At 53.1% G+C, this 14,773-nt stretch overlaps 1 protein-coding gene across 1 annotated transcript in view; it reads right to left on the bottom strand.

The window, feature by feature from the left end:
* Positions 1 to 3,781, bottom strand: part of KIAA1755 (KIAA1755 ortholog) — a 29,881-nt gene extending 26,100 nt beyond the window's left edge. The window contains exon 1 of the mRNA XM_058679646.1: positions 3,502 to 3,781. Coding sequence (XP_058535629.1) covers positions 3,502 to 3,504 — 3 coding nt within the window. The 5' untranslated portion in view covers positions 3,505 to 3,781. The remainder of the gene's footprint in view (positions 1 to 3,501) is intronic.
* Positions 3,782 to 14,773: the final 10,992 nt, after the last annotated feature.

Genomic DNA, 14,773 nt, shown 5'->3' with positions numbered 1-14,773 from the left:
GCTGGGACATCCCACTTGAACGCGTGCAGCAGTCTGCATTTCTAAAGGCAGCACCCTAGCGGCCCGGAAGTCCTAGTTCACGTCCAACAAAAACCTCTCCTGCTTCAAGCCCTTTCAGCTCTTTTGTGGGTGGTGGTAGCATGGAGAGCCAGCTTCTGATTAAATAAGCCCTTCAGAAACCAGAAAAACAGCTTGGAGGCAGTGAGCCGAGAAGCCTGTCTCACCTGCATGACCTGGGGCGTATTGCTGCCTGTCTCAGAGCCCTGATTTCATGTTTGCCTCTGTGTGTCCCCTCTTTTTTTGCCTCTCCCTGGGCTCACCACCTCCCTCCCAGTCCATACAGCAACAGTGACGCCCAGAGCCACTTCTCACCGGGCAAATCTGTGGAAAGGCTTCACCTTTCGCAGGTACTGGTTCACTCCAGCATCAGATAACTCGAAGGTTTGAGTATTTGCATTCCCATTTTACAGATTAGACAACTGAGCCAAAGCACTCCTACTAGTTAGTGGCACAGCTGGGGATGAATCAGGCTCTTCTTTCCAACACACAGATCAAGTTGTGACCCTCCATTGCACCACCATCACAGGTGGCTCCCCACTGCCTTAGCCACCTCTGTGCCTGGTGCCTGTGCCCTGACAGCCAGCTTCCAGCGTGGGAACACACACATTTTAGCTCTAGTCCAGGGTTCCCCAGCCATGCTTGTGCCCACATGGGGGCTTTCTAGCCCTGTCCACAGATCCTGTTTTGAGATTCCCTTGTTATTAGTGTCATTTACTTAACATGCCTTCTGACAATTCGTCATCACCTTTAGTTTCTTTGTTAAGTATCATATGCCTGTGCCATTTAAATCAGTCCCAGCTTACCCCGCAGGAGGAAAGGAGGTGCAATAAGAAAGAGGACTCTAGGGCCCAGCAGCAGCCTAGCGGCTAAAGTCCTCACTTGAACGTGTTGGGAACTCATATGGATGCTGGTTCTAATTCCGGTGGCCCCACTTCCCATCCAGCTCCCTACTTGTACACCAGCCTGGGAAAACAGTGGAGGATGGCCCAAAGCCTTGGGACCCTGCACCCACATGGGAGACCTGGAAGAGGCTCCAGGTTCTTGGCTTCGGATTGGTTCAGCTCTAGCCACTGTGGCCCCTCACACAGTAAGGGCTTATCCAGGCCCTGCTGTGCAGTAGGAATTTTTTTTTTTTTAACAATGTTGAATGACTTGAACTAGACTCAACCCATTTTTCTCAAAGCTTGGCATGAGATGGCAGGTGACTCCCAAGGTCATCTTGTGAAATCACAGCAGAACTGTTACCCCAGCTCTCTCATGGCCACCCCATTTCTCCTCTGGGCTGATTCCTCTCACTGAAATGAAAGAGATACTCAGGCTCAGCTTGGTCCAGCCAGAGAATGCTAGGTGGCCTTTGCCTGGAGAATGTTTACAATGAGCTTCTCTTTGCAATAACACATACCGATTTTTATAGCTGTGCTATCAAACTCCTATCTAAATACATTTTAAATGTATAAAGTACATTAATTGAAAGGAAAAATATAGAACAGCAATAAATAGTAGATTTTGTTATTTTCTTATAGTGCATTTGACCCAGCGAGTAGACATCTAGAAGTGGTTCCGACGACATCGACACTTGGGAAATGTGGGACTAGAACAAACCTCACAAAGCCCTTGGCCATAGATTCTCCATCATGAGCTGCTACCAGACACCAGAGAGCCATCAATCAAGTCACACCGCACAAGCTACAACTGTGACAAGTGCTGCAGCATACTGGAGTGAGAGTGGGGGCAACTGGGAAAGGCTTTCCTCAAGAGGTGATGTTGGAGTGGAGATTTATAGAATGAACAAATTCAGTCCAAGAAGATGAGCCAGCCATGAGGGACGGCATGAGCGAAGGTCCTGTGGGGGTGGGGGAGGATGAGCCAAGATCAGATGACTGGAGCAGAGGTAAAGCAGGGAGGTGAGCAGTTACAGGAGCTGAGCTACAGCCCCCCAGCATTCCTACTCAGTGGAGTTGCTCAGGCTTTGACAGCAGTATCCCAGAGTCTGACCCTCGCTCTCAGACACCATGGTCCTGGGACAGGCTTCTAGATTCTAGAACTAGTCCCTAGGTTAGGTGCCAAACCAGGAGTGGTTTAGCATGCACCTGTTCGTGCAGGTTGTGGCTCTGTGTGACAACTGAGTGAAGGCTCAGCATTCTAGCTGCCCTGATGTGATCTTTCTGATGGAGTGAACTTGGGCAGCCTGTGCTTGGGCCCCTAACTGCTGGGTGGAGAGATAGGTGGAGCCAGTCTTAGAGCTGCACTGAGTTCCGTGAACTCACACAATGTAACCTGCCTCCCTTGGGGCCTTCATTGCAGGCGGAGATGGATAAGCTCTAGTCCATGGAACTGCTTGTAGTAGGCTCCAAGAGCAGTGTGTGTGTGTGTGTGTACATATCTGCTGGGTGTGGACTCGGTTGCCCTGTGCGGGCAGGTGGGTGTTCTGTGTTAGCAATATGGGAGAGCCTTGGGCAAGGCTACGTATAGGGCAGGGCACTGTGCTGAACCCTGTGAAGCCTTGGGAGTGTGTTTCACGTGCTCTGTGTGCGCCAGCACAACCCTCTGAGCGACATTCCTCAGCAGGTGGATCGCACATGTGTGCAAACCACTCCAAGTCAACGCACTGCATCACACTCAAGGGGTTAAACTCCTCGCCTGTCTTCACAGTCCTTGTCCAAATTCCCCTGGGATTTGGAAAATGGCTCCTGGGAATCTGCCTGAGTTTCTGGGCCTGTCTGGAACTGGGCTGGGATTCCTTCGAAACAGACTTTTCTTTCTTACCCTGTACCCACATACTGAGCCAGGCAGGGAGGGCCCACACACACACACACTGACGCAGGCACGCATCCACATCGCGTGCACCCACAGTATGCCAAATCTCGGGGGGGGGGGCAAACCCGCAAGGTGAGGGCTGGAAGTGCCGCTCCTCCTGGCCCTGCTCAGGTGACCTACCCATACAGGTACCCCCACAGCAGGTGCTTCCAGACAAGGCGCACATCTGACTTCCGGGCCGATGGTAAACTAACAAAAACATCCCAAAGTTCAGTTCCCCCTCCCCACTGCTCACCGCAGAGCTCCCCGCCCCCTCCCTGTCTGGTGAGACTAGAAGGAGCCTTGAACTTGCACGGCCATCCTCATCCCACGCAAGACCCTGTGCCTGTCTGCCGTGTAAAACGCAAAGCCTCCAAGAGTTTGGCTCCAGGCCCCAGATTAAGGATTCAGGCCAAAAACACTGGCCAATCTCACATCCAGCACACGCACCAGAGGCCCAGAGAGTGGCCGGCTAGGCAGCGGCTTGTGCCTGACCTGCTGGCATGGAGACCCCTGAGCCGGCTCAGCGCGAAGAGCCTGGGTGCTCCCTGGCTCCTTGGAAGAGGGTTCGCGCAGGAGATCGGGGTGCAAGTACCCCGCTGAAAGCGGACAGAGCACGGTGATGTTGCCCTGGGTGAGCGTTACCATAGTGAAGGGGGCGGTGGCGGCGGCTCCTCCGCTGGGCGCCCGGAGTTTGGTTCCTTGGGTCCAGTCTGTCCGGCGCAGCCCTCACCCCGACCGGGTCTAAGCCCGCCGAGCCGGCGGGCCCCGGGCGCCGACCCCGGAGTCGTCTCCGAGGGGGCAGTCGGGAGCCGGGGAGAGAGCGCGAGAGGGAGGAGCAGCTGGGACCCGGGGCGGCCACCAGCCGAGGGGCGGCCGCAGGGGCGGGCCGGGCGGGCGCGACAGCGGCCCCTTTGTGCGGCGCCCTCGTCCCGGCCCCGCCCGCCTGCAGCCGCCGCCGCTGCCGCCGCGGGTGATGAAAACCAGGCGCCCCCGCCCTGCCCCGGCCCGCGGCTGCCAAAGGAACTCGAGCCGGTCCTGCTGCGTTTGCTTCCCGCGGCGTCTGCGACCCCGCCCCGGGTCAGCTGGCTCCCCTCTCCCCGTCTGCTCCAGAGCCTAGTGCCAACTCTGGGCCTCAGTGTCCTCATCTGCGCAATGGGCTGCTGATCTTGACTTTGCCTCTTAGACGTGAGAGCAAACAGCAAACCTCTCTCAGCCACATCTCCCTCCCCGCACATGACCCAGTTCAAGGCTGTGAGATGACCCTGCTGTTTGTTTGTACCGTAGCCAAGTTATCCGGCTCTCCTGGGCCTCAGCTTTGGAGCCAGACTGAGAAAGAAGATGAGGAAGGCTGTGTCCCCAGAAATGTGTGTGTGCTCACTCAACTTTCCTGGGAGGTGGTGAGCTCCTGTGAGCAGTACCCCAGCCCTCAGAAACTACCCCATGAAGCAGTATTGCTCCACTCACCGTGGGAGGCCCCAGATGGAAGGCCATATGTGGTGCAGGCACTTGACACCTAACCTGCCCAGCTCTGAACTTGGACTTTCCTGCTCTACAACAATGGACAGTGACTTTCTCTCACTCGTGGAGATTTCATTCTAGCCACCCCCAACAGACCATGACAATGGCTCAGGCTGCTTCAGGTTGAATGGCTCAGGGATTCTTCCATTTGCTTATCAAACATGGTGCTAAGCTCTGAGCCAAAACCGAGTCCCTGCCCTCTAGTCAGATAAAACCTAGCGGGTCAAAGACAAAAATTAGGACTGCGTGAGGTCATTGCCAAAAACGAAACAGACCAATGGGACACTGGAGACTGGAGGGGGTCAGCTTAGGGCTGATGATGCAGGGAGGGGATGAGAAGCCTATATCTGAGATGGGGTGATGAGATGAGGGGTGTACGTATGTGTGCATGTGTGTGTGTGCATATATTGTGTATGAGTGTACATGTGCCTGTGTGTACAGGTGTGCATATATATGTGTATTCGTGCATACATGTGTGGAGGTGTGCGCTGTACACTTGTGTATCTGGTATACATGTATATTGTATGTATTTGTGAGTGTGTATGTGCATGTGTGCACAGTTCTACGTGTGTATGTGTGTGCACATCCCATGTGTGTAGGAGAGTTCAGAGAAAGAGTCCCACGGAAACAGATCAGCATGTGCAAAGGGTCTGAGGTGGCATTAAGGCTACAGAAGTTAGGAGTGAGTGAAGAATGGAAATGGGACAAGCGCCGAGGCTGTTCCACCCACGGCTCATCTCCCACCCCGCATGACTGGGTCTGGGGGAGCCCGAGCCGGGAGCCGTCCCATGTTGCTATCCAATTGCTATCCCATGTTGCTAAGGAATTGCTTTGACAATTCCTTCCTCTCCCCAGACCCTCATCAATTTGGGATGAATAATCGACCACCCCCTGCTTGGGGAGCCACACAGGCTGGAGGAGCTCCACAACCCCAGGGAGCCACAAGTGATATTGACGAGGCAGTCAAATGACCCCTCTGCCGCCTGCAGGAGGCGGACTGGCTGATTTGAGTGTCATCTCTCTAGATGTGACTTCGGGAAAGAGTGGTCCTGGTGATGCTGTTGGCTGCAGACTTCCACTGGGAGTTGAGGGAGCATGACTTGGAAGTTTCAGGATTTCAGCTCATTGTGAGAGGGAAACTAACGCTTTGGGGTTGTGGGCAACACACAGGGTTTCTGAGACAGGTAATCGAGGGCAGAATGAATTGATAGGGTTTCAGCGTTTGCAGAATCAATAAGAAGGCTGATGTCTCACGCTGGAAAACCCTGGACCAAGCAGGTACTCTTAGGATCTTAACCCATAGACTCCCTTAAAGACTGATGGGATTGTCTCAACACAAACACACTAAAGTACAACTGCACACCCCCCAGGGATAACAGCTGTAGGGAGAGTTTTATCACTGTCCTGTTTCATAGAGGATGAGCCAAGGTGCAGCTTGTCCCATATCAGAGAATCAGTAAACTGCGCATGCCAGACATGGATAAGGCTACCCGAGTCGAGAAATTATGTTGGTGATCACCTTGCTTTGCCATTTCAATGAATCCCAAGCATTCTTTCTGTTCGGTGTCATGGCCTGCTAGACTCGAAGCCTTAAAGCAGAGATTCTGATTGAGTCATGTGTCCAGGGCCCTGCACAAGGACTAGCGAGTCACCCGAAAAGGCAGTAGGTGGTATGACACGGAGAGGAAATGGTCACGAGATGATCTACAAACAGGGGTGGCTGTTATAGCCCTCCCATGGAGATCCTGGCAACCTGTTCACCCTTCGTCCCAGGCACGGTCTTTGCAAAATTCTCTCTGTGGCTGCATTGCCACGGTTCTGCAGGCTACCATCAACACACACATACCCTGCATGCCCACCTCTGTGAGCCCCAGAATCATCTTTTGTGAAACAGAAGCACCCATCCCCCCCTGAACTGTGGCATAGAATAGACAAGTGAGGGGATGCTGAGTGCTTTGCCCTGGGGCTGGTGTAAGGCCAGGTGGACGTGCAGGAGCGCCCAGGGCAGGGCTGTGCGTGCCCGGGGACCACTGGCCGTAGAATTGGCCTCCGGGCTCCCTCAGCTTGTTGCTCTCTTGGGGACTTTCCGGGAGATTTTTCTGAGGAATGATCAAGTGTTCACTTCCTGTCTCTTTGGCACACAAAAATGACTACTGCTCCAATCATTGCCCTGGATTTTGAGACATAACAGAATCTGGCCCTGGTTTTCCATGCAGAGGCGTGGAGTGGCAGGGAGAATCGGGGGTGGGAGGACAAGATGGAAAGGACTCTGGCACAGACTGGCTGCGCAGCCTGGTGAGGTGCCTCCCCGACCTGGGCCACCATCTACAGCTAGGGATCACCATCTATGCGTCTTTGGCAAGTGCGACAGCTCCATGAGGTGCTGCACTGAAGGAGCATAGCACAATGCCTGGCATGCTTGGGGGTCCTCAACAAATGGCAGCTCTCCCTAGGATTCTGAAATACTCAGAGGCTGGTAATCAGACTCCTCACCAGGTGGTAGACTCACTCAGGGAAGGGTGCTGCCGACTGCCTAGTTGAAGCAGAATGTCATGGGGTTTAGTTCATTCACATGAGACACGTCTATTTCCTTCCACTGCAAGGATGCCCATATGTGTCCTTTCTGTACCCATTACAGACATCACCAATCAATCACAGATCTTCCTGCTGAGCCTAGCAGCAGGCTCAGCATTCTCCTCAACACAGAGCACATGTCAGCAGGCAATAGGAGTTACCATCCATGGGCTTTACCATAGGAAGCAGGCTGGCACTGAGGACATGGACTTTGGAGGCAGGAGGCTTGGGTTTGAATCTTGCCTTCAGCACCCCTGTTGATTTCCATGACAACGAGCAGCCACTGAGGCAGCGTGTCTGCCGTGAAGCCGCTCTGAGCTATCTTCCACTGGGTTGAAAGGAGTGCTGCTCCTTTCCTCTGGAAGCCAGGCCAGAACAGAGGTGGCACCAAGATCACTGCGAGTGCCAGGGGCAAAGAGAGGCCCAGGACGAGGCTGAGGGCCACCGTGCATGACCATGGCTTCCCTTGGATGAAACTGGCCTTCCCCATCAAGCACTCTGGATTGCAAATGGCAGTAGAAACTCACCCTTACTGCAATAAAAGCCTTGCCCCCAGGGGCAGTGGTGCCAGAGCTGCTGTCCTCCTGGCTTCTCCAAGGAACCCAACATCTGTTCCCTGTTTTCTTCAAAGTAGGAATTCTAGGAAAGATTCTGATTGGCTTTGCTTGGGTCACATGTCTGTTCCTCGAACAATCCCTACGGCCAGGGTAAAGAGGATATTGTGACTGGCTGGAATAGATTGAATGCCCACTCCTGTGGGCAGGGAAGCATGCATGGCAGCTCTTCTCTGTGTGCCTAGAGGCAGGCAGGGCAGACCAGGCCCTGCTGATCCGAAAGCTTGAATTTTCTTTTAGGGCCGTGGAAAGCTGTGGGAGGAGAGTCACAAGGGAGTCATAGGATCTGATGAGTTTATTTTTTTTTTTCCTCAAAGATTCCTCCAGCTGCTGGGTGCGGGAGACAGTAAGAAGGGGGTGAGCCCTAGGGGTCACCCACTGGGCAGGGGCTGCCCTGGGGCTGGAGAGGAGTCAGGCTCCCTGGTTGTTAGAATCCAAGAGCCAGAACCCAAGGGAGACATATCCCCCCATGGCAGAGAGATCTAAGGCCAATGAACTCCCAGCAAGGACCTCTCAACTCCAAGCCCCCACTCTTCCTCCAGGGCCTGTACCCTGGGAGTCTCCTCCTCCCAGTCTGGCCTCTCCTTGTTTTTGTGGGACACACTCCACGGGTGACTCATGCAGCACTTGTGTTTCTCGCTCCAGCCATCTCAGCTCCCTAACAACTCTGGCCTCTTGGGGCTGGTGGGTCTTGTCCCTCACTGTGTGAGAAGATGGCCCAGGCCCCGCCTGCTGGGGCAGATCACAAGACCAAGGAGCCGGGCCCTGCCAAACTCAGGCCCACCCCCACGCTCCTGCTTTTGTTTTTATTCATGCTCCTAACTCAACCAGATCTCTTCTCTGCAAATCCTTCTCCTGCTTCCAGGATCCCTCCTCCTGGAAGCCCTCCTAGTAGCCCTCTGTGCCCAGAGATGCATGCCTAGTCACACAGCCCTTAGACTTCCAAAGGTCTGCTGAAGGAGGTGTGGCAGAAACTGTGGAAACAAGTATGGCCAAAGCCTAGAGGAAGGAGCTGACCACATCTTCTGGAGGGTGAGCCAGAAGAGATTCCCAGACAAAGGGACATGCCCACTGGGGTTTTGAAGCAGGAATAAAAGTTCACAGTGGGGAAAAAAGATGAGAAGTGCATTCAAGCCAAGGAAACAGTGTGTGCCAAGGAATGGATCCCAGCAGCTTCCCTCCTGCCCCGGAGTCCATCTCACCATAGTCCCCAAGTGCTCCAGGTCACTCACTTATGCTCGTGGACCTGGGTTGGCAGCCTTGAGTCAGCCGACATGCTCCACAAGGGCTGAACTATGGGGCTGTTTGCAGGGCCAGGCATATAACAGGTGCTCTACGAATGTTTGTGGGCATGATGGCTGGCTGGCGTGGTGGCTTGCTAACCCATTCAGAGTTCTTTTTAACTATCCCTCCTTTCCAGAGTAGAGGTCCATCCCGTGTAGCCTGGATTTAGACACTTGCCACCCCAGAGTTCCACATGGAGGATGTGATGCTGTGTGATGTATAGACCGTGGGCTCTGGGGGCAGCCAGCCACTTGCCAGGAGGATACTCAAGCAGCCCTTGAAAATGCTCCAGTGGAGAGAAATGAAGGTCTCTTGCCAGCAGCCAGCACCACCTGGCCAGTCATGAGAGCAATCCTCTAGTTCAGCCACACCTTCAAATGGCTGCAGTAGGCAACTTGGCTGCAATCACAGGAGACCCCGAGCTAATAGCCCTCAGCAAAGCTGCTTCTCAACACCTGATGCGCAGCTAGGTGAGATGGAGAAAGCCATTGGTGTCATAGCAGTTGAGGTTCACTATTATGGATCAGCAGGTAACTAGTCTGGATGGATGGATGGATGGATGGATGGATGGATGGATGGATGGATTGGATGGATGGATAGATGAATGGGTGAGTGGATGGATGGATGGGTGGGTGGATGGGTGGGTGGGTGGATGGACGGATGGATGGATGAATGGGTGGGTGGGTGGGTGGGTGGGTGGAGTGAGTGGGTGGATGGAGGGATGAGGATAGGAAGGACTGATGGGTGTGTGCGTGGATAGTGTGTGGTTGAGTGGGTGGGTGAATAGATACAAGGGCTATTAAGGAGGAGGGAGTTTCCACGGCAAATGGTAAGGATCCAAATGGGTTTCCCATCTTGAAAATGTAGAATTTGGTGACTTGGGGCTGTCATTGCCACCTCTGCATTTTAGGCAGGTCATTCAGGGAGCTAGGCAGGGAGGCTAAGCCTTAAGGCCAGCGGTCAATATGTGTTGGTTGTGGGGTAGTGACAAGGTGCTCTGAGCCTCCAAATCCAGCTTCTCCAAACTCTTCCCTTGTCCCAGGCACATCACTCCTTAGTCTTTAGGCCACCACCCTCTGACTGTGGAAAGGGCTGGGGGCTGGAGCAGTTCTCAGAAGCCAAGCCTCTCCCCCACTCATTGTAGTCTGAGTGTAAGTCAAAGCTCCTCCTCCAGCAGGTAGGGGTCTCAGGGTGAGGTCAATAGCCTTCAGGGGTAGTGAGAAGTTGTGACGCTCCATAAAGATCCCACTGTCCCCAAAAGCATGTTGAGGAGTTACAGCCACCAGCCATTTACGGGATCAAGTCAACTATGAGACCCAGCTTAGTAGGGTAGTTGGAGAGGCTTCCAATGTGTGCCCTAGGAAAACAAAGACAGCAACGGGCCAGGAGAGATTTTACTGCAGATAAAAGCTGCATGAAAAGGCCCTTTCTCATCTGCCACTGCGGCGGAAGCTCACAAGTTGGCCTCACATGTTGACAAAGCACTGGGCGAGGCGCCACCGTCATACACGGTAGGTGAGCAGGTCAGGTGGTAACCAGCAATATAGCAGGCAGCTGGATCATTTCTTACCAAGTGGCACCTGCTCTGACCCTCCCCCCAACCCAGGAATTCTACTTCTAGAATTACCCTAAAGATACAAGTCCACAGATATGAAAGAACTTGTACATAAGGGCTTGAGGCAGTATCTGCCGCAGCCAAGTGCTGATAACACTACAATGCTCAGCGATAGAAAACTGAACAAGTTAGGGTGCCACCTGAGGGGCTACTCTGAGCTGCAAGGGACTCAGGTCCTGGGACTTGACCTCCAGCATATATTGTTAAGTACAATAATAAAAGAAAATAAAAATACAGTGCAAAGGACTGGATATGGTTGCTATCTCTCCATTAACAAAATCAAATAAAGTTTGTATTCATTCACACACATCCTCATTTATTCAGTTATGCTAAAGAAACCCAGGAAGGGAACATTAGAAACTTACTGTTATTGGCTCCCCTAAGGTGTTGGTGGAAATATAATGAAGAAGAAGACAGGATCGAGATTTCACTGAAGATATTTTTATATGGCTGGGAGCCAGGAGCCTCCTCCAGGTCTCATACATCGGTACAGGATCACAGCATTTTGGGCCATCCTCTGCTGCTTTCCCAGGCCATTAGCAGGGAGTTGGATGGGAAGTGGAGCAGCTGGGACATGAAACAGCTCCCCTGTGGGATCTCAGTGCTTGGGAGGTGAAAGATTAGCCAATTGAGCCATCACGGGCCCAACTAAATCTTTAAAAATAAGAATCCTGCGGGGGCCTGGCAGCGTGGCCTAGCGGCTAAAGTCCTCGCCTTGAACCTGCCGCGATCCCATATGGGCACCGGTTCTAATCCCAGCTGCTCCACTTCCCATCCAGCTCCCTGCTTGTGGCCTGGGAAGGCAGTTGAGGACGTCCCAATGCTTTGGGACCCTGCACCCGCGTGGGAAACCTGGAAGAGGTTCCTGGTTCCCAGCATCGGATCGGCGCTCACCGGCCCTTTGCAGTCACTTGGGGAGTGAAACATCGGATGGAAGATCTTCCTCTCTGTCTCTCCTCCTCTCTGTATATCCGGATTTACAATAATAATAAATCTTTAAAAAAATAAAATAAAAATAAGAATCCTGGGGTCAAAGCCAGAGCTGGGGATGCAATCCAGGGCTCCCATATGGGCGGCAGAAACTCAATTTCTTTTTTTTTTTAAAAGATTTATTTTATTATAGTCAGATATACAGAGAGTAGGAGAGACAGATAGGAAGATCTTCCATCCGATGATTCACTCCCCAAGTGAGCCGCAACGGCTGGTGCTGCGCCAATCCGAAGCCAGGAACCAGGAACCTCTTCCGGGTCTCCCACGCGGGTGCAGGGTCCCAGTGTTCTGGGCCATCCTCGACTGCCTTCCCAGGCCACAAGCAGGGAGCTGGATGGGAAGTGGAGCAGCCGGGATTAGAACCGGCGCCCATATGGGATCCCGGGGCTTTCAAGGCGAGGACTTTAGCCGCTAGGCCACGCCGCAGGGCCCGAAACTCAATTTCTTGATCTGTCACTGCTGCCTTCCCAGATCTAGACTGGAGAGAAGCTGGAGTCTGGAGTCCAGCTCAGGCATTAAAGCCAGGCTGCTAAGCTAAATGTACACTCCTGTGGCTGCAGATTCCAATGGGAGACAATGCTATGGGGGGATTAGGGAGCAGCCACATCCCCACCAGCAGCTAGCTAAGTGCCAAGATCTTGGTTCCTGAGTGTTATTTTCCTGTAAATGGAGCTGGGTCTTTAGGTAGACCTGGAGCATTAGATGTCCCAAAGCGATGAGACATTCAGGGAGGGAGGAGGCCAAGTCCAAAGACACCAACCTAAGGAGCTCCCACTGGCCAAAGTTCAGGTGATTAGATCATCAAAAGAATGATGTTGGTTTCTTACAATTAAGGCCAGAAATTAACAGGAAATAAGGGGCTAGACTGACCCACATGATGAAGTCAAAGCCAAGACCGTGGCCACATTAAGGTACAGACGTAAAGAGGTAGACCAACAGATGAAGGCAGAGACATTTACTGGTGTGTGTATGCATAAACAGCACAGTCAAGACACACATGAGGGTATTGCAGAAACCTCTGGAAAAGTGGAATTAAAATCTAAGCTTCTTTCAGTGCAAAAATTTTTATTTCATCTTTCATAACTTTCACATGTCCCATGAACTTTTTGAAGACTCTGCAGATGTGTGTATTTACAAAATGCTTGCACCAAAACAAGCCAATCATTCAATTCCATTTTCTACAGACCTCCTGGAGTGCTCCCACGGTCTCTGATTTCCTTACTACATCAACCGAGAGAACTTAAAAACACAAGCATCCCAGGAACAAGCATATCTTGAGTCCAGATCCTGGTGCCTAAGCCCATTCTCCAGGATCCCCGGGAGAAACAGCTGATTCTGAGATGGGGATAACAGCTGAAGAGAGCCCAGAATGTTCGATAGTGGAGAGGGTCAGAACACAGGAGCAAGTCCCAGGGACACTGGCAACTATAGGCAGTGCTGCTCATGGCCAACTCTGCAAGCACCAAAGCAGGGAAAGACACCCTTATCCTGATACTCAGAAAAGAATGGACAAGTGAATACATGAGACAGAACAGGCACGCTTCCCAGGTGAAAAGATCGCCCAGCGTCGGTGCACATGTTGCCTCTAGAGATTCAGCTCCCCTATCCCTGAGCACACTGACCTCCTCCCAAAGAACAGAGAACTGGGAATATAGGCGACCTGACAGTGGGGAACCCCACACCCCCAAAGCCTCCCTCTGCAGGTGGCCGGCCAAGGGCAGCCTCTGTGGTGTGCTGTGTATGGCATGCAAAGAATTTTTTTTCTTTTCTGTAAGGTTCAAGAAACAGGGGAAAAGGTCAAGCAGGAGGAGAGCCTGGTCAGGTTTAGCTTTGGAAGTTTCTCTGTTATGCATAAGAGGGATCTGGGTGAGGAGCTGCTGTAGGAGTCCCAGCAGGAAGTGATGGTGGCCTGGCTGGGGAAGGAAAGCTGAGCTGAGTCTCAGGGGGTGAAATCCCAGGGCTGGGCCACTGACTGTCATGGAGGTTTCTGGGAGAACTGAAGTCCTGTAGGGGGAGGAAGTGGAGGGTGGGCAGAGTCGAGGTGTACAGGTGCAGCGGGCTTCTGGGCTGGAGGTACCCCTTGAATGTCCCATCCTGGACTCTGGAGGGATCTGAGCTGCAGCAGGAGACTTGGGGGGGATGACAACCTGATGGCACTGGGGAGATGGCTCTGACTCCTGAGTGGGACACAACCCCAGTCCCCAAGATATCCCAGGGTCTAAGGAGGTGGGACTAAATACTACAAAGGAACCAGAGAAAGAGTTTTTGGGGTCCCAGGAGGATCAGGGAGGGAACCTCTCTGGGGAAGCCAAGTGAAGTTCCCACGAGAGAAGATAGGGGAAACCTGCCAGGAATGTGAAATTTTGCCACCATTCTCAGTCCATCGTTGAGACTGCCTGTTGCCTGCTCTGCCTGAAGAGGGACACTCCTGGCTCAGGTAGCCTGCTCCCCGCACCTGCCCTTCTTGTAACAGCGGTCAAGCGGGAGCGGGCCGGCTGTGACAGGCTTGTTTTCACTTGGGGACCTTTGCAAAGACCAAAGATCACTTTTACAAACAATGCCACAATCTGCAGTATAAGGGCATGAGGGTGGCTGCATAGGAGGTTTGGGGAAGCTGGAATTCAATCCACTGTCCTGGGATTCCCATCTAGCTCTCAGGACTCAGGGAGAGCAGGTTAGCCAGGCGGGAGAGGCCACCGCAGGGAGGGAGGAGCAGAGGACTGGAGGTCAGGCAGCTGGGCAAGTGCAGACAGCCCCAGGCGGGGGTGACTGCTGGACATCTGGGAATGGAGAGAGCTCGCTCAGATCTCCTGCTGGAGGATCTTAGGAGCTGAGATGGGAAAGAGGGCATGACTCCATTTGGAGACCCTGGCTTTCCTGGGAGCTGAGGAGGGTGGAGGAGGAAGAGGCAGGTAGGATGCATGTGTGTGCACGGGTGCATCAAGTTGGCATACATACATGTATGCGTGTGCTGTGTTCTCTGTCCGTGGATGGGAATGGAAGAGAGAAGGCAACCTGCCAAGAAGGAAGGTGGTCCAAGAGCCTAAGTGTGAGGAAGGGGGCAGGCTTAGAATGTGGTGAGGGATTCCAGAAGCTTGGGGAGGGGGTTCCCCACCACAGCTCAGTTCCCACACCCCATCCCACTGCAGCTTCTGTCCTTGCTGTTTCCTTCCCGTCTCCCCCAGGGCCTCTCTCCTGACGCCTCTGCAAGTCTCTCCCTCCCTCCAGCTGTCCCCGCTCATCAATGGATGCTGTGTTCTCTCACTCTCCCCCTTTACATGTTCTCCTTGCAGAAGCCACATGGCCTCAGCCCTGGGAT

The sequence above is a fragment of the Ochotona princeps genome, chromosome 22 (assembly GCF_030435755.1).
Source record: "Ochotona princeps isolate mOchPri1 chromosome 22, mOchPri1.hap1, whole genome shotgun sequence".
NCBI classification, from domain to species: Eukaryota; Metazoa; Chordata; class Mammalia; order Lagomorpha; family Ochotonidae; genus Ochotona; species Ochotona princeps.
The sequence above is the reverse complement of the archived record's forward strand: the minus strand, read 5'-3'. Positions and strand labels throughout refer to the sequence as shown.